At 54.5% G+C, this 19,826-nt stretch overlaps 1 protein-coding gene across 3 annotated transcripts in view; it reads left to right on the top strand.

The window, feature by feature from the left end:
* The window catches only part of ARHGEF9 (Cdc42 guanine nucleotide exchange factor 9), a 202,926-nt gene that overhangs the window by 135,304 nt on the left and 47,796 nt on the right, over positions 1–19,826 (top strand). For all 3 annotated transcript variants that reach the window (XM_075573537.1, XM_075573538.1, XM_075573539.1), the window contains one exon: positions 16,929–17,108. In XM_075573537.1, coding sequence (XP_075429652.1) covers positions 16,929–17,108 — 180 coding nt within the window. The remainder of the gene's footprint in view (positions 1–16,928; positions 17,109–19,826) is intronic.

Raw genomic sequence — 19,826 nt, 5'->3', positions numbered from 1 at the left:
AGACTGATTGAGCTACCTGTGCTGAAGCTGGGGCTGATTGAGCCACCTGTGCTGAAGATGGGATATCCTGAAAACCAGACCTGTTGGGGGGGGTCCTGAGGGCTGGAATTGAGCGCGGCCGGGGGGGTGCATGTATTAAGGTGAGAAGGGGCTTTCTGTTCCCAGGTTGCTGAGAGGCATTCCCGAGCAGCCCCTCTCAGCTCCTTGTATGAAGGTAGAAACGTCATAATGTGATTTGGGGAATGTCAGGAGGAGGAATTACCCGGTGCACGTGTTATAATGAGATCTATTAAATTCTGTGTTTCTCTGCTAGACCTCAACCGGTGTAAACCTCGCGGGTTAATGATCCGTATCAAACATAATAAAAAACCTGATTAACATTTGAAGCCGTTCATCACAGCACTCTTTCCTTTGCTTTGATGCATGGATCTCTTATTAGAAATACAATCCTATTTTTTCTTATGTAACCCTCCTAGCCCGACTATAAAGGAGTTTACATCGATATATATATATAATCATACCTGGTCAGGGTGCTGGGTGCAGGCTGGGCTCAGTCTCTCAGACCTGGTCAGGGTGCTGGGTGCAGGCTGGGCTCAGTCTCTCAGACCTGGTCAGGGTGCTGGGTGCAGGCTGGGCTAAGTCTCTCAGACCTGGTCAGGGTGCTGGGTCAGTGCAGGCTGGGCTCAGTCTCTCAGACCTGGTCAGGGTGCTGGGTGCAGGCTGGGCTCAGTCTCTCAGACCTGGTCAGGGTGCTGGGTGCAGGCTGGGCTCAGTCTCTCAGACCTGGTCAGGGTGCTGGGTGCAGGCTGGGCTCAGTCTCTCAGACCTGGTCAGGGTGCTGGGTCAGTGTAGGCTGGGCTCAGTCTCTCAGACCTGGTCAGGGTGCTGGGTCAGTGCAGGCTGGGCTCAGTCTTTCAGACCTGGTCAGAGTGCTGGGTGCAGGCTGGGCTCAGTCTCTCAGACCTGGTCAGGGTGCTGGGTGCAGGCTGGGCTCAGTCTCTCATACCTGGTCAGGGTGCTGGGTCAGTGCAGGCTGTGCTCAGTCTCTCAGACCTGGTCAGGGTGCTGGGTCAGTGCAGGCTGGGCTCAGTCTCCCAGACCTGGTCAGGGTGCTGGGTGCAGGCTGGGCTCAGTCTCTGAGACCTGGTCAGGGTGCTGGGTGCAGGCTGGGCTTAGTCTCTCAGACCTGGTCAGGGTGCTGGGTGCAGGCTGGGCTCAGTCTCTCAGACCTGGTCAGGGTGCTGGGTGCAGGCTGGGCTCAGTCTCTCAGACCTGGTCAGGGTGCTTGGTCAGTGCAGGCTGTGCTCAGTCTCTCAGACCTGGTCAGGGTGCTTGGTCAGTGCAGGCTGTGCTCAGTCTCTCAGACCTGGTCAGGGTGCTGGGTGCAGGCTGGGTGTGGATATGCAGATAGAGTAAGAACGGGCGCCAGGAACGTTTATAGTACAAACAAGCGCTTTATTCACACCCGTATATAAGGCTCGCTGCGCAAGGACAGACTCTTCCTGTCAGACATATTAGCTGGGGGCAAATCCTAAAGTTACTCTGCGCTTCTCCCCCTGGCAGCTCTCACTCCCACGCTGGGGGGGTACTTATGCTGCTTTCCCTTAGTATTGATAAGATGGACAATCTCCTGCATCGCGTCAGTAATGCCGCATCTCAGGTTACCCCCGCGGGGAATACTCTCTGCTTTCTGGGATCAGTACCCCCTTACTGTGTATTGCATACCTCGTCCATGCATATTGGATCGGGAGCTTACGAAGGACCAGGCGGTTGGGCCGATCTTGTTATGCTCTGGATCTATTTCTCGGAGAACTGCTAGGAACATGCTCTCTCCTTTCCCCGCATGAGAACAATCTTGAGCCATTACCATAGGCGCTAACTATATAGGGCACATTCCTTAACGTTAAATAATAAACATGGATAGGACACGCTTAATATACATATCTATACACTTAAACATACAGGATTCACAGTGAGGCCCTCTGCCAGAACTCCAAGGAACATGCTTCTAGAACATGGGGTGGAGTTATATATACCCTTCAATCTCCCTATGGTGTCATAACTGGTCACAAGACATACAAGGGACTGACAATCCCTTCTGCATAGTTATCCTACATCACATGTTGGCGAGGGGAGTAACCAGTGATGCCACCTGGTTAACCCATTAAGGCCATTAACCCTTTGCATTAATTAGTAGTCTCCAGTGGGGGCTTCATTTACATATGACCAGTGGATGGAGCACTTCATCACATTTTCAGCCACACAGGTTCTAGCATCTCCGCTGCTTGAGAGCGGTGACATCACAAACTCTCTAAGCATGAGCGCTGGGTGTCCTGCCTATTTTGCAAGCGCGGACGGGGGGGGGGGGGGAGGGCATTGCGGGCAAGTTGAGTGCCCTTCAAAGTCAGGTTTTCTTATCTGCTCAAGCGCCAAGCTTGGGTGAGCGCGCGCGCACCGCATGAGCGAGGACTTCCACATAAAGACGGCAAGCACCGAGCGCACAGCACGCTCAGCGCCAGCGTGGACGCAGCCTAATCATGATGCCTGAGACACATAAAGATCAATGGAGTCATTATCAACCTTTCCTTTGTGCAAAACTAGCGCAATAGGGTTTGTTTGCTCAGTAAATCTGGTGCTGCGGTTTGCACCAGAATGGAGCCAGTTCTACACCAAAGAAAACTTGATGCACGAAGTGACCATACTGGGTAACAAGGATCTGGGATTTAAATCGTGTGCACAGAGAAGAAATGATGGGTCCCGCACCCTGGCTGTTGTGTTTTCAGTGGAGTTTAATCCCCCCAAAACAAGATAAAATACAAGATTGCAGACCACTGCCAGTCAAAGGCCCCTCCTCGTCCACCCGTGTGTCATATAAAGCAGATACCTTTACTCTTGATAGTCCCAACCTACAACGCTGCTTCACCGCCGCAGCTCACAAATCTTAGCACTTAACATTGTCCAACTTTGCTCTGTACCCCAGGGAGTACATCAAATGGTACTTAGCGCTGAACGCAGGCGGCGCTGGCAGCTTCCACGTTTGGTTTTTCTTCCACGGAGCAAACTGCTCTCTAGCACGTGCTCGTCAGGGTGCGTAGGAAAGGAACGGGACGCAGGATAATACGGCTGACATTGTTACATCTCTGCTAAGTAAATTTACCGGGAAAAAAGCGAGCGTCCTCTCTCCCCCTCCGCCCGTTCCGCGTCACCTAATGTCCCTCTTCTTAGTACATTTACACCGCAGAAACAGGTCAACCTTGTGCATAACGGCAGCAATATACAGTAAATGCACTCACGCCTCCACTAAACCGCCGCCTGTCCCGTCCCTGCGTGCACACGGACGCCGCCTGTCCCGTCCCTGCGTGCACACGGCCGCCGCCTGTCCCGTCCCTGCGTGCACACGGCCGCCGCCTGTCCCGTCCCTGCGTGCACACGGCCGCCGCCTGTTCCGTCCCTGCGTGCACACGGCCGCCGCCTGTCCCGTCCCTGCGTGCACACGGCCGCCGCCTGTCCCGTCCCTGCGTGCACACGGCCGCCGCCTGTCCCTGCGTGCACACGGCCGCCGCCTGTCCCGTCCCTGCGTGCACACGGACGCCGCCTGTCCCGTCCCTGCGTGCACACGGCCGCCGCCTGTCCCGTCCCTGCGTGCACACGGACGCCGTCTCTTCTTGTGACGATAGGAAAAGGAGAATCTGCACTGTTTAAACGTTCTAATGCTGAAAGGGTTAAAGCAGGGGTCCTCAAAACCCCCAACAGGTCAGGACTTAAGGATATCCCTGCTTCAGCACAGGTGGCTCAGTCGAAGAGTCTGCTTCAGCACAGGTGACTCAATCAGTGGCTCCGTCTTTGACTGAGCCACAGATTGAGCCACCTGTGCTGAAGGGGGATATCCTGAAACCCTGACCTGTTGGGGGGCCTTGAGGACTGGAATTGAGAGCCCCTGAGTTGAAGGAGATGCCCTCTACAACATTTCTGGGGGGAAGAGCCACAACCTGTCCTGCGTGACTTGGCGATCAGGTTTGGTTTGGAAAGCACTGGTCGTCTCCATCGTTTCGAGCTCCGTTCTCCTCTTTGCGCCTGTTCCCAGTCCTGACGTAGAGAGGCCTCCTTCATCTTTAGGTATTTCAGAGAGAGGATCGAGGGTTCGTGTTTTGGCAAATCAGGAATCCTATTATGAACGTGCCTCTGAGTACTCGTTACAGGGGACTGCAGCTTTAAGATACCTGGGTGGTTTGTGGCAGGGGGCTCAGCTCCAGTCCGCAAGACCCCCCCAAGAGGTCAGGTTTTCAGGATATCCCAGCTTCAGCACAGGGGCGTGTGCTAGCAACAGGTGTGTGTGTAATGTGTCCAGGCCGGCACAGAGCGTTAGCGTGTGCTAGAGACAGGTGTGTGTAATGTGTCCAGGCCAGCACAGAGCGTTAGCGTGTGCTAGAGACAGGTGTGTGTAATGTGTCCAGGCCGGCACAGAGCGTTAGCGTGTGCTAGAGACAGGTGTGTGTAATATGTCCAGGCCGGCACAGAGCGTTAGCGTGTGCTAGAGACAGGTGTGTGTAATATGTCCAGGCCAGCACAGAGCGTTAGCGTGTGCTAGAGACAGGTGTGTGTAATGTGTCCAGGCCGGCACAGAGCGTTAGCGTGTGCTAGAGACAGGTGTGTGTAATGTGTCCAGGCCGGCACAGAGCATTAGCGTGTGCTAGAGACAGGTGTGTGTGATGTGTCCAGGCCAGCACAGAGCGTTGGCATGTGCTAGAGACAGGTGTGTGTAATGTGTCCAGGCCGGCACAGAGCGTTAGCGTGTGCTAGAGACAGGTGTGTGTAATGTGTCCAGGCCGGCACAGAGCGTTAGCGTGTGCTAGAGACAGGTGTGTGTAATGTGTCCAGGCCGGCACAGAGCGTTAGCGTGTGCTAGAGACAGGTGTGTGTGATGGCGGACAGGGCGTTAGCGTGTGCTAGAGATAGGTGTTTGTGTGATGGCGCACAGGACAGAGCACTCGCGTGTGCTAGAGACAGCAGTGTGTGATGGCGCACAGGACAGAGCGCTCGCGTGTGCTAGAGACAGCAGTGTGTGTGATGGCACACAGGACAGAGCGCTCGCGTGTGCTAGAGACAGGTGTGTGTGATGGCGCACAGGACAGAGCGCTCGCGTGTGCTAGAGACAGCAGTGTGTGTGATGGCGCACAGGACAGTGCGCTCGCGTGTGCTAGAGACAGCAGTGTGTGTGATGGCGCACAGGACAGAGCGCTCGCGTGTGCTAGAGACAGCAGTGTGTGTGATGGCGCACAGGACAGAGCGCTCGCGTGTGCTAGAGACAGCAGTGTGTGTGATGGCGCACAGGACAGAGCGCTCGCGTGTGCTAGAGACAGCAGTGTGTGTGATGGCGCACAGGACAGAGCGCTCGCGTGTGCTAGAGACAGCAGTGTGTGTGATGGCGCACATGACAGAGCGCTCGCGTGTGCTAGAGACAGCAGTGTGTGTGATGGCGCACAGGACAGAGCGCTCGCGTGTGCTAGAGACAGCAGTGTGTGTGATGGCGCACAGGACAGAGCGCTCGCGTGTGCTAGAGACAGCAGTGTGTGTGATGGCGCACAGCACAGAGCGCTCGCGTGTGCTAGAGACAGCAGTATGTGTGATGGCGCACAGGACAGAGCGCTCGCGTGTGCTAGAGACAGCAGTGTGTGTGATGGCGCACAGGACAGAGCGCTCGCGTGTGCTAGAGACAGCAGTGTGTATGATGGTGCACAGGACAGAGCGCTCGCAGTGAGCGCTGTCACATAGCGGAAACACAAATGCACAGAACGTGTGTGTCGGCGTTAGACATTGAGAGACTGATACAAGAGTCTCTTTTTAGTGCGTACATGACTGTGCGTGTGCGTAGACGAGGGAGTATTTGCTGGGCTCTGACGTACACTTTGCTTTTTTTACAGACTCTTGCCGTAACCCTTTCAGTGCCAAGTTATGCTTGTCGCAGCAGCTGGGCTCCGTGGTATAAAATAGCACAGAATAGGCATCTGTGGGCACCGGGCAGATTTCACAGCCCAGATCAGCTCTGTGAATACAGTACAAGTGTAGCCAGGATTATATTAACCTTTGTCGGCTTACAGTGAGATATTCTGTGATATTCAGCGCACTGCCATAGAAACCTATGGAAAATATGTGACACTGGTTATACGTGCATTATAGCGCAATATTCTGCGTCATGGGCAGGTACAAAAAAACGGTGGCTATCTGTGTATATGGTAGGGGAGTAATTGGCTGTCGGATACCTCCATGGTTTTAAGAAGTTTCAGGATTTTTGTAGAGATGGAGAACATCCAGAAGTTCTGGAGGGCTGAGACGGAACCAAACTGGACCCACTCTTCACTGAAAGGGATCCGCCTGCCTCCCAGCCGAGTTGGGCAGTGATTACAATTAAGAGATGCTTGCGATAGATCCAGGGAAATAGGAATGTGATTCAACGGGATCTGAGAGCAATTTGCCGAAAAGGTTTGTTCGATTTCCCTGAGCCTCCCTCAGCTCCGGCACAGGAGCTGTACCCAGGGGAGGTGGGACATTCTGCCATGTTCTCTACTCTTCGTTCCCCAGCTCTCTGCGTGTTTACGTCTCCTGCACATCAGGCAGCGTGCTGCGCCTGGGTTTATCTGCTTGGTAACCGTTTGCTACCTTTATTGCTGTTTTTATAGACGCCTCCCCCCCCCCCCCCCCCCGTGGAGAGTCAATATCTTCCAACTGAAACTTCATTTCAGGAACAAAAACTCCTATAAACAAGATGGCCGCCCCCAGAGCAGAAATCCAGGCAGGAAAGAGTTAGGAGATGTTACACTCGGTGCATGCCTGGAGAACTGCTTTCCTTATGGAGATGCAAATAGAAGTCTTGTCTCACTGTATTATCATTGAGTCATTTCCTTGGGCAAGGCATAATGGGTCATTTTATTTAATGATGTGAATAATTGTGTTCCTTGTCTGGCTTTAAGGCGTTGAATATTGTTCACTAATCGTGCTCCCCCAGATTTAATACGATGGGAAGCACAGACTTTGACTATAAACAATGTAATCCCAAGTAATGTAAAGTTATATTTATAGATTTCTTAGCACGTTTTTTTTTATAAGTAATTAGCTATATAAATGATTTTTAAAAATTCCAATTATTTCAGTGTTTTCTTACTCTCTATTTGAATTGGTTTCCGAGCACCCTGTGACATCACAGCAGAGCGAGACAGCGACAGCTTCTACTCCTGTGACATCACAGCAGGGAGAGAGCGGAACCCTCTGACCCTGTGACATCACAGCAGGGATAGAGCAGCACCCTCTGACACAGTGACCTCACAGCAGGGAGAGCGCGGCACCCTCTGACCCTGTGACATCACAGCAGGGATAGAGCAGCACCCTCTGACACAGTGACCTCACAGCAGAGATAGAGCAGCACCCTCTGGCCTTGTGACATCACAGCAGGGATACAGCAGCACCCTCTGACACAGTGACATCACAGCAAGGATAGAGCAGCACCCTCTGGCCTTGTGACCTCACAGCAGGGAGAGCGCGGCACCCTCTGACACAGTGACCTCACAGCAGGGATACAGCAGCACCCTCTGAAACAGTGACCTCACAGCAGGGAGAGCGTGGCACCCTCTGACACAGTGACCTCACAGCAGGGAGAGCGCGGCACCCTCTGACACAGTGACCTCACAGCAGGGATAGAGCAGCACCCTCTGACACAGTGACCTCACAGCAGGGAGAGCGCGGCACCCTCTGACCCTGTGACATCACAGCAGGGATAGAGCAGCACCCTCTGACACAGTGACATCACAGCAGAGATAGAGCAGCACCCTCTGGCCTTGTGACATCACAGCAGGGATAGAGCAGCACCCTCTGACACAGTGACCTCACAGCAGGGAGAGCGCGGCACCCTCTGGCCTTGTGACATCACAGCTGGGAGAGAGCTGCACCCTCTGACAGTGACCTCACAGCAGGGAGAGCGCGGCACCCTCTGACACAGTGACCTCACAGCAGGGATAGAGCAGCACCCTCTGACACAGTGACCTCACAGCAGGGAGAGCGCGGCACCCTCTGACACAGTGACCTCACAGCAGGGAGAGCGCGGCACCCTCTGACACAGTGACCTCACAGCAGGGATAGAGCAGCACCCTCTGACACAGTGACCTCACAGCAGGGAGAGCGCGGCACCCTCTGACACAGTGACCTCACAGCAGGGAGAGCGCGGCACCCTCTGACACAGTGACCTCACAGCAGGGATAGAGCAGCACCCTCTGACACAGTGACCTCACAGCAGGGAGAGCGCGGCACCCTCTGACAACAAGATCTGGATTTAATTGTGAAAATCAGAATGAATGGGGTCTTCCTCCTAAACAAACGTGGAATAAGGAAAGGGACATGTTGGATAAATTTATCGGATTGACAACTTTTTAACAGTAATCGGACACAAATAAGTATTTTAAAATATTGTTTTCAAGTTTTAACATTTCCATGGAAAGCATCGGAGGGAATTGACAATCTTTCTCTAATGAGGATAAGACGGAGGCGAATGAATGTCTTTTTGTTTGGTCCATTGTTTGCAAAGTAATTTTGATGCCATCCTTTGTCAAACAGATAAAAGTAGCGGCCCGCTGTTCAGCGGCTCCGGAGAAAAGGGAAAATCTCCCTTTTTTTTTTGTATACTACAGGCATACCCCACATTAACGTACGCAATGGGACCGGAGCATGTATGTAAAGCGAAAATGTACTTAAAGTGAAGCACTGCCTTTTCCCCACTTATCGATGCATGTACTGTACTGCAATCGTCATATACGTGCATAACTGATATAAATAACGCATTTGTAACAGGCTCTATAGTCTCCCCGCTTGCGCACACCTTCGTTACAGGTAGGGAGCCGGTATTGCTGTTCAGGACGTGCTGACTGGCGCATGCGTGAGCTGCCGTTTGCCTATTGAGCGAGATGTACTTACTCGCGAGTGTACTTAAAGTGAGTGTACTTAAACCGGGGTATGCCTGTATTTCTTTATTTTTCACACAAACATTTACATCCTGTACCGTTTCCCAATAAGCAGGTACACGTTTGTGTGTATCTCCATATCTAACAACTGCTGCACCAAACATTACATGATATATTAAATGAAATCATACACGTACAGAAGCAGAGAAAGCAGTGTACATATTGCTGTGTGTAAATGTAGGTGTCCCATTATATAACACATTGCAAATCCTTCTACTATATATTTCTGAAAGTGTCCTATGTGTCCGGGTCTGTATGTGTCTCCCTGTGCCCCTCCCCGTGTCCCTAGCGGCAATCTCATTGGACCTTGGGCCAGGCCAATGAGATTGCTCCCTTACACACACACACACACACACACACACACACACACACACACACACACACACACACACACACACACACACACACACACACACACACACACACACACACACACACACACACACACACACACACACACACACACACACACATCACTATACACACACACACACACACACACACACACATCACTATACACACACACACACACACACACACACACATCACTATACACACACACACACATCACTATACACACACACACACACACACACACACACACACACACACACACACACACACACACACACACACCACTATACACACACCACTATACACACCACTATACACACACACACATCACTATACACACACACACACACACACACCACTATACACACACACACACTAAACACACACAACCCCCCCCTCCATCTCCCCCCCCCTCCATCTCCCCCCCCCCTCCATCTCCCCCCCCCTCCATCTCCCCCCCCCCCTCCATCTCCCCCCCCCCTCCATCCATCTCCCCCCCCCCTCCATCCATCTCCCCCCCCCCCTCCATCCATCTCCCCCCCCCCCTCCATCCATCTCCCCCCCCCCTCCATCCATCCCCCCCCCCCTCCATCCATCCCCCCCCCCTCCATCCATCTCCCCCCCCCCCCCCCCCCCCCACACACACACACACACACACACACACACACACACACACACACAGTGTTACATACATTAGCGGGGCTCACAGTGTTAGCAGCACATCTCCCGCTCTCTTCCCCACCGGTCCCGGAGGCTCCGCCTCTCCCTGTTTCCCGCGCTTTCACCCCCCCCCCCTCCACGTGGGAGCTGCCGGACAGGTGAGTGAGCGGCCTTCACCTTCCCTCACTCACTTCCCCTCCCCGGCGGGGGAACAGCCAGTGGCCAGGCAGGCTGCCTCGCGGCACCGAGTACACAAGATGGCGGCGCCCGGGACACAGCGGGGGAGCGGCCACAACACACTGCCTCCCGCCTCAGATCCACGTGGGACCTGCCGGATGGGTGAGTGAGCGGCCTTCACTTCCCTTCCACCCCCCTTCACCTCCCCTCACCCCCCCTCCCCTCCAGTGTCAGTGTCTCCCCGATACCCCCCCCCCCCGGCGACACTACAGTCAGCGGGGGAGCGAGCGCGCGCCAGGGACACAGCGGGGGAGCGGCCACAACACGCTGCCTCCCGCCCCAGATCCACGTGGGACCTGCCGGACGGGTGAGGGAGCGGCCGGACGGGTGAGGGAGCGGCCGGACGGGTGAGGGAGCGGCCGGACGGGTGAGGGAGCTGCCGGACGAGTGAGGGAACGGCCGGACGGGTGAGGGAGCGGCCTTCACCTCCCCTCCCCCACCCCTCACTCCACTTCCCCTCCCCACCCCTCACTCCACTTCCCCTCCACCACCCCTCACGTCCACTCCCCTTCCCTCCCCCACGCCCTCACTCCACTTCCCCTCCCCCACCCCCCTCCCCACTCGACAGACCATGACAAGGAACCACAGCCCACCCCCTTCCACCTCCCCCTCCCTTCCACCCCCCTCCCCCCCCCTCCCTTCCACCCCCCCTCCCTTCCACCCCCCCTCCACCCCTCCACCCCCCCTCCCTTCCACCCCCCCTCCACCCCTCCACCCCCCTTCACCTCCACTTCACCCCACCTCCACTTCACCCCACCTTCACCTCCCCTCCAACCTCCCCTTAACCTCCCCTCCACCCCCCCCTTAACCCCCCTCCACCCCCCCCTTAACCTCCCCCCCACCCCCCCCCCTTAACCTCCACTTCACCCCCCCCTCCACCTCCCCTTCACCCCCCCCCCCCCTTCACCTCCCCTCCACCTCCCCTTCACCCCCCCCCCTTCACCTCCTCCCCTCCACCTCCTCCCCTCCACCACCCCCCCCTTCACCTCCCCCCCTTCCCCTCCACCACCCCCCCTTCACCCCCCCCTTCACCTCCCCTTCACCTCCCCTCCACCCCCCCCCTTCACCTCCCCTCCACTTCACCTCCACCCCTTCACCTCCCCTCCTCCACCCCCCTTCACCTCCCCTCCACCCCCGCTTCACCTCCCCTCCACCCCCGCTTCACCTCCCCTCCACCCCCGCTTCACCTCCCCTCCACCCCCACATTCACCGCCCCCTCCACCCCCACCTTCACCCTCCCCTCCACCCCCACCTTCACCCTCCCCTCCACCCCCACCTTCACCCTCCTTCACCCCCCTTCACCTTCCCTTCACTCCCCCCTTACAACCTTCCCACCTCCCCCCCCCTTCCCACCTTCCCTCCACCCCCGCTTCACCTCCCCTCCACCCCTACCTTCACCTCCCCTCCACCCCCACATTCACCGCCCCCCTCCACCCCCACCTTCACCCCCGCTTCACCTCCCCTCCACCCCCGCTTCACCTCCCCTCCACCCCCACATTCACCGCCCCCTCCACCCCCACCTTCACCCCCCTTCACTCCCCCCTTACAACCTTCCCACCTTCCTACCACCTCCCCCCCTTCCCACCACCTCCCCCCCCTTCCCACCACCTGCCCCCCTTCCCACCTTCCCACCACCTCCCCCCCTTCCCACCTCCCCTCCACCCCCCCTTCATCTACCCTCACCCCCCCTTCACCTCCCCCCTCCCCCCCAGCCCCCCACCTCCACCCTTCCCACCTACCCCCTCTGCCCCCCTTCACCTCCCCTCCGCCCCCTCTGCCCCCCCTTCACCTCCCCTCCGCCCCCCCTTCACCTCCCCTCCGCCCCCCCTTCACCTCCCCTCACCATCCCCCAACACCCCCCCCCTCACCACCCATCCTCCTCACCTCCCCTCCGACCTCCCCTCCGCCCCCCTTCACCTCCCCTCACCACCCCTCCAACCTCACCTCCCCTCCTTCAATGCCTTTCGTCCGCCTCCTGCCTCTGCCTTTCGCCCACCCGCACTTCTGCCTTTCACCCGCCCACCGCTCACACCCCTGCGCCACACAGCCGCCGCACGCACTCAACAGACACCCGCCACACTCGACACACACCCGCCGCCTCTCACCCACCCCACACACTCGACACACACCTGCCGCATCCTGCCCCTACGCAACAATATCACTGACCAGCTGTCACCCGCACTCGCCACACACCCGCCGCCTCACACCCTAGCAGGACCCCGACCCACAGCCAGCACTCACTACCCACGCGCCACCCGTACTGAACACCCACCCGCCGCCTCACACACACTCACACCCTAGCAGGACACACGCCTCACATTTTCACATCACTTATGTCACCAAAATATACATTGTACTGTGGTGTGGTTACAATAAACCATTTTTATACAACATCGTATTACATTTTCTTCCATCTTTCTTTTCAACATTATTATCCAACCTTTACAACAAATAGTCACCTATTGTTCCACCATTTATAAATAATACTACCTATTACGCATTTACATCCCGGGCAACGCCGGGTCTCTCAGCTAGTTTCCTATAAATTGCCACCTTAACCCCTTCATGGCTGGCTGAGCACCCTGATTTATGTTATTGCTTGTATATACACCCCTTCCAGTGTATCACCTGTTTTAATAGAAACTACCTTGATCCCTCAAACACCTTTTTTTATTCCCTATTCTTTTTGCGTTGTCGAAAGAAGTTCCTAATGATTCTCCCATTTATTATAAAACTTTTGAACGCCTTTCTCTAGATGTCTTATTGCATCTCTTCTATCCTATAACATTGCGGACATTAATTTGAGTTCTCTTATGTTAGGAGCACACGATTTTAACCAATTGCGGTTTGGAGAGGGCTCCCTATTCTAGCCCCTCCGGCAGTGAAGGTGGTTAATGCGCTGTTAACGGCGGCTAATGATTGTGACTGTTTTTGGAAGGTGCTGCAGGAGCCCAGCACACGTCCGCATCTGTCACCGAAATTACACTTCAAAGTCGTCCCAGAAGGCTGCTCTCTGACCTTGGCAGTACCCGCCGCTTGCATGTGCCAGGCGATCCTGGCAGCTAATGGCCCTGCTTTATTGCGACAGTGAGAACTCGCAGGCGGTATAATGAGAAAGCATTGCAGAGGTCACAGCAGCCACGCGAGCTAATATCTCCGGGACACTGTCACGCCATCTCCTTCCCTGGGACCAGGAAAGCGGCTCGGCGGCAATCCGTTTCGGTTACTGTCCGTGCAGCCGTCGTGGGTGCAGAGCCAGGATCACCCTGAAGCAAAGATCCCCCCTCACTGGAGTTTTCTCACCCACCCCATCCTCACCAACGGCAGCAGGTCTGGGACAGGCACCTTGCGATAACCCCCAAGCCACGTCCCTGCCATAAAAGAAGTGCGTCGTGTTTTGCTAAAGTTTGTGAACCACGCGACATTTTCCGGGTGCTGTTCCCGTGAAAATGAGGTGAAGCACCTTGCGCAAACATGGCCGCCGGTCACATGACCCGCACACGGCCATTTTTGTCAATTGTTTTCCCATGTGTGATCTTGTTAATAAAAATGTAATAAAAATGCGAAATTAAGGGGGGGGGGGGGAAACGCAAACGTATTTGTGAAGAAAATGTGGACATTCAGTAATCTCTTCCAATGAATAAGCGTTAAATCCGCCGTCTGCTGTACTCGCCACCCGCGCATACGGGGCTCCTGTTTGCCACTATGGGGGGCATATTTTGCTGGTTTAGTAACCTCACCCTTTTTAAATTCTCTGGTTGAGTTCTGGAGATACCAGGTTGCTCAAAATTTGCCTCCCAGGGAAGTTAAAATGGCCGCTACCATGTAAAAAAAGTGAAGTTAAACATTGATCAGCGCAACAAATCTATTAGATTATGTTAAGATTTTGTCAAATTATTAATTTGAAGGGGTAGTAGCTGATTTTAAAGGGAATGAAGCAGAAGGAAATACGATGGTATCCTCAAACCTCAGATATACTTAAAGAGCGCTCCTTGTTTGCACCTTTAACCATTTCACTGTTGGTGTGTGTGTATGTGTGTGTGTGTGTGTATATATATATATGTATATATATATATCTTATACTATATTAGTGAAAGCACTGTATGTTTGCCTGCCTGCTGGATGTCCGGTGTCCCTAGCGGCAATCTCATTGGTCCCTTGGCCCGCCCGCCCCCGCACACCTCTCATTGGCCTCACACACTCACACCACCCCCTTGGCCCGCCCCCCACACCTCTCATTGGCCTGAGGCGGAGTGACGGGCCAAAGGTCCAAAAAAATAAATAAAACACACACACACACACACACACACACACACACACACACACACACACACACACACACACACCTCTCTCTCCCCTCTCCAAATCACCTTTTCCCCCTCCCAGCGGCATCACCTCTTCCCCCTCCCCAGCGGCATCACCTCTTCCCCCTCCCCAGCGGCATCACCTCTTCCCCCTCCCCAGCGGCATCACCTCTCCCCCTCCCCGCTCCAAATCACCTTTCCCCCTCCCCAGCGGCATCACCTCTCCCCCCTCACCGCTCCAAATCACCTCTCCCCGCTCCAAATCACCTCTCCCCGCTCCAAATCACCTCTCCCCGCTCCAAATCACCTCTCCCCCCTCCCCGCTCCAAATCACCTCGCTTCCCGCAGCTGCCACGCGGCGCGTAAGATGGCGGACCCCCTTCCTCCCTCGCGGCGCCGAGTCAGACGGTGGCGGCGCCCGGAAGTACAGGTAGGTGTCGCTCCCCACCTCCGGCGCCAAACGGAACTGAGAAAGGGCGCATCAACTGAGGTGTGTGTGTGTGTGTGTGTGTGTGTGTGTGTGTGTGTGTGTGTGTGTGTGTCACTGTCCACTGCCCCCCCCTCCTATCCACTGCCCCCCCCCTCCTGTCCACTGCAGGAAATGCAGGGGGAGGAATCCATGCCTTTGAGGCGCCCCCCCCCCTCCCTTTGTCGCCCCCCCCCTCCCTTTGACGCCCCCCCCCCTCCCTTTGACGCCCCCCCCTCCCTTTGACGCCCCCCCCCCTCCCTTTGACGCCCCCCCCCCTCCCTTTGACGCCCCCCCCCTCCCTTTGACGCCCCCCCCTCCCTTTGACGCCCCCCCCTCCCTTTGACGCCCCCCCTCCCTTTGACGCCCCCCCCTCCCTTTGACGCCCCCCCCCTCCCTTTGACGCCCCCCCCCCTCCCTTTGACGCCCCCCCCCTCCCTTTGACGCCCCCCCCCTCCCTTTGACGCCCCCCCCCTCCCTTTGACGCCCCCCCCCCCTCCCTTTGACGCCCCCCCCCCCTCCCTTTGACGCCCCCCCCCCTCCCTTTGACGCCCCCCCCCCTCCCTTTGATGCCCCCCCCCTCCCTTTGACGCCCCCCCCCTCCCTTTGACGCCCCCCCCCTCCCTTTGACGCCCCGCGCGCACACACTGACTGACTGCCGCACGCACGCACACACTGACTGACGCGCACACAAAGCCTGACTGACGCACGCACACACTGACTGAGGCACACACTGACTGAGGCACACACTGACTGTGTGTGCGTCAGTCAGTCTGTGTGTGTTTGTGTTTCTGCCTCAGACTCACTGACGCGCGAGCAAACACACAGTGACTGACGCACACACGCTACATGAAGCTGTAAAGGAGGGAGGGAGGGGGGGGACTGGATTGATGTGAATGGGGGACAAACAGAGAGGGGGGAGGAGAGAGAGGAACGGGAACATTACATCCCGGGCAACGCCGGGTCTCTCAGCTAGTATATATATATATATATATATATATATATATATATATATATATATATATAATCATACACACATACACTGTATAGTACAATTCAACAGGGATTCCCTGAGCATCCCTAAAGGGTTCTCTGCAATTTTCAGGTAATTTGAAAATTGTACCAAATACAGAAGAATTTACAATGCGTCTGATCTCAGACGCGCTATTAGAGAGGGTCGGGGTTCCTTACAATGCATCTGATCTCAGACGCGCTATTAGAGAGGGTTGGGGTTCCTTACAATGCATCTGATCTCAGACGCGCTATTAGAGAGGGTTGGGGTTCCTTACAATGCATCTGATCTCAGACGTGCTATTAGAGAGGGTTGGGGTTCCTTACAATGCATCTGATCTCAGACGCGATTTTAGATAGGGTTGGGGTTCCTTACAATGCATCTGATCTCAGACGCGCTATTAGAGAGGGTTGGGGTTCCTTACAATGTATCTGATCTCAGACGCGCTATTAGAGAGGGTTGGGGTTCCTTACAATGCATCTGATCTCAGACGCGCTATTAGAGAGGGTTGGGGTTCCTTACAATGCATCTGATCTCAGGCGCGCTATTAGAGAGGGTTGGGGTTCCTTACAATGTGTCTAATCTCAGACGCGCTATTAGAGAGGGTTGGGGTTCCTTACAATGCATCTGATCTCAGACACGCTATTAGAGAGGGTTGGAGTTCTTCAGAATTTCACAGTATAATTATAGGGTTCCTTTACCAAAAAAGGGTGAATCCCGTGTTTTAGACATTGGATGTGTATCTCTCGCAAGGACTTGTGGTGACTATTGAACATGATGAAGAAGTTCGTGGCCTGTTTTGCCCCCTCTGTGTTTCCGTGTCATGCCGAGCGCCCTTCGTAGGCCGGAACCCGCGGTCTGACCCGCCTCTGTTCTGTTTTTTCCGACAGGGTTATTTAAAGCAGTGCAGGAAACGGAGGGACATGTTTAGCGATGAGCAGCTCAAGGTCATCTTCGGGAACATCGAGGACATTTACCGTTTCCAGATGGGCTTCGTCAGAGACCTGGAGAAGCAGTACAATAACGACGAGCCACATCTCAGTGAGATAGGACCCTGCTTTCTGGAACATGTAAGTTTGTCTGGGCTGGAGAAGCTCTGTGTCCTTCACAAACTCGTACCTTCTTTAATTAAGGAGCATCGAAGCGAGGACCTTGTAGTGGGGTTTATGTATCACCATCTCCCGGCTGCAACAAGGGAGCGAAAAACTGCTACAGGTTTATCAGAGAAAAATATTCCATAGAAAGGTGTGCGCGTGTGTCTGTGTGCGCGTGTGTCTGTGTGCGCGTGTGTCTGTGTGCGTGTGTGTCTGTGCGTGCGCACGTGTGTCTGTGTGTGCGTGTGCGCGTGTGTCTGTGTGCGTGTCTGTGTGTGTGTCTGTGTGCGTCTGTGTGTGCGCACATGTCTGTGCGTGCATGCGCACGTGAGTGTGCGCACACTTTTGCACTCAGGTAGTTAACTATTAGGTTAGTGGAGTTCCACTATAATCAATTGTAGAGGTGAAGGGGTCTGTTCGTCTCACTCTGGGGCTGAGCGTGTTACATTGTATAGTGATTAGGAATATTTTGTTTTACTATAAATTCCTTCTCCTGAGAGAATTTAAACTTGCCCCGCAAAGCCGCCCAGATACCCCACGCTGCAGCGGGAGGCCACCTGGGAAATGTTCCGTTTGTGTTGTACCTGCCACATGACTTTATTTTGCCATGTGGGCTATAAGTGTACTTGGGCACCACCTCTTTGCGCCGTTTAGTAAAAGTGGCCCTAAATCATTTTCATGCCTCATGCACAGAATCCTTCGTGCGTCTATTCATTGGGCCGTAACGTACTAAGCGATGCGGGGGCAAGTTACACCTCACGCATTTAAAAGGGCAGCATGGTGCTTTTCCAGTGTAGCATCGCTAAGTAAATATGGGCCATTGTTTTATAGCGTTTAATCCCAGGGGGCCTGCAGTGCATTGTCTGTATATGCAGGAGGCACTGAAGAGGTTAATGATGATGAGGAGGCTTTTCTGCGTTCCTGACACTGCCTAAATGACAGCAGCTGAGCAGTAAAACTCGCCTGCCCAGCGTGAAGAATGAACATTACACTTCAGTTGAGTAAATGCCTGAGGGCTTCAGCCTGGTTTATCTGCTGTTACATAAGCCACCCAGGTCTGACCTCGCTCATCTGTGAATCTGTCAGGAAACGTCAAGAAAATGTTCATTTCCCCTTTTTGTAGCTGTTAATCCGGAACGAGGGGACGGTTCTTATGTAAGGGCCTTTTGGGCGTGGGTCTGCAAAGCCACGGCACTGCATTTTGGAACACTGTTTCTTTTCCTGTGTTTGCGGGAGTCCCGGGCAGTGAAGGGGTCTGTCCACGCCGGCCACACAACACGGCCCAGTTCTGGTGCTGCCCGGGAGGGATGGAACGCGCAGTCCCATGTAGGGATGCTTTATGGGATACTGGTGTTAGAAACTGCTGAAGAAACAGGGTGACGGCTTAGGACGTAACATCTCTAGCTCTATAACGTGGCAGAAGCGTTCAGCAGAGAAGGGGTACTGAAGGAGTTAAATCCGTTGCATATAGGCCCCTGTAGCTAACAGGAGTTAAAGTTGAGTCCATCAGTTGCTTGAAGAAAGGATTGTTGCAGTGTGGTACTGATACATAGTATCACTGAGCACTTCTTGCCACACATCTGATATTGTGTTATACCTGGACTGGCCAACTGCAGTCCTCAAGAGCCACAAACAGGTCCGGGTTTCAGGATATCCCTGCTTCAGCGCAGGTGGTGCAGTCTTCGGATTGAGCCACCTGTGCTGAAGCAGGGATATCCTTAAAACCTGACCCGTTGGTGGCCCCTGTGTTAGGCAGAACGTCCCCACGAGAGGCCGGGGCGCTTGCAGCTCAGGACACCGCACCGCAGGCCTCTCTCACTGAGGGGTAGTTAGGGTGGGCACTTTCACTGGCGTTCTGGTTTGGGGTTAATATGTGTGTTTTGGTTTTGCTGGAACTCGACTGGTTTTGGATTTTTTTTCCCCCCACACTTTTTAGAAAAGGTCTCAGATTTTCCCGTTTTTGGACTTGGAAACTCACCTGGTTTCTTTACAAGGTTTACTGTCTTCTTTCGGTACCCCCGGGCTGTGCTGTGCTAGCTGTGTAATACGCAGGCATACGCGTATAGGGGGCCCATGTTAAAATGGATAAGAAGTAAAGAGTGACATTTGCATGCCATTACCCAGAATCCCTGGCGGCAGTGGAAGCGCTGTATGCTAAGGAATAACGGGGAAAGGCGGGGCTGCAGACCTGTTCGAAAGTCCTAATGAACTTTGAAGTTCATGAAATTGGAAGTCCGTACGTGCGTCCTTGGTTATTAATGAAATCCCCGTTCCAGTGTAGCGTGTCGGGTCTTTATTTCACGCTTTATTGGTTGCCCAGAAACCGCCAGCAGGAGAGGCTTCTCACCGCGAGGAGAAGGGCAGTCACCGGTCTGATTTCTGGGTCTCCGCAAGAATCCTCTCATGGTTATTACTATCGTTTGTTTGTAAAGCGCCACCAAATGCCGCCGCGTGGTACAGTTATATTACATAAACAGTTACATGCAAACATGGACTGACAGATACAGAGAGGTAATGAGAGCCCCGATCCTCAGAGCTGACAATCTAAAGGACACGCATCGTATTCCTCAGTGTGTGTTGACGCATCTTCGTTTTCAAAGCAATTCATTGCAGGTCCCGCTGGCAGCAGAGGCGTTAAAAATGGGGAAGTTTGTGGCAGAGTTATAATTATCCTAAAAAGCAGCACAGAGAGGG

This window comes from Ascaphus truei, chromosome 16, assembly GCF_040206685.1.
Source record: "Ascaphus truei isolate aAscTru1 chromosome 16, aAscTru1.hap1, whole genome shotgun sequence".
Taxonomy (NCBI): Eukaryota; Metazoa; Chordata; class Amphibia; order Anura; family Ascaphidae; genus Ascaphus; species Ascaphus truei.
The sequence above is the reverse complement of the archived record's forward strand: the minus strand, read 5'-3'. Positions and strand labels throughout refer to the sequence as shown.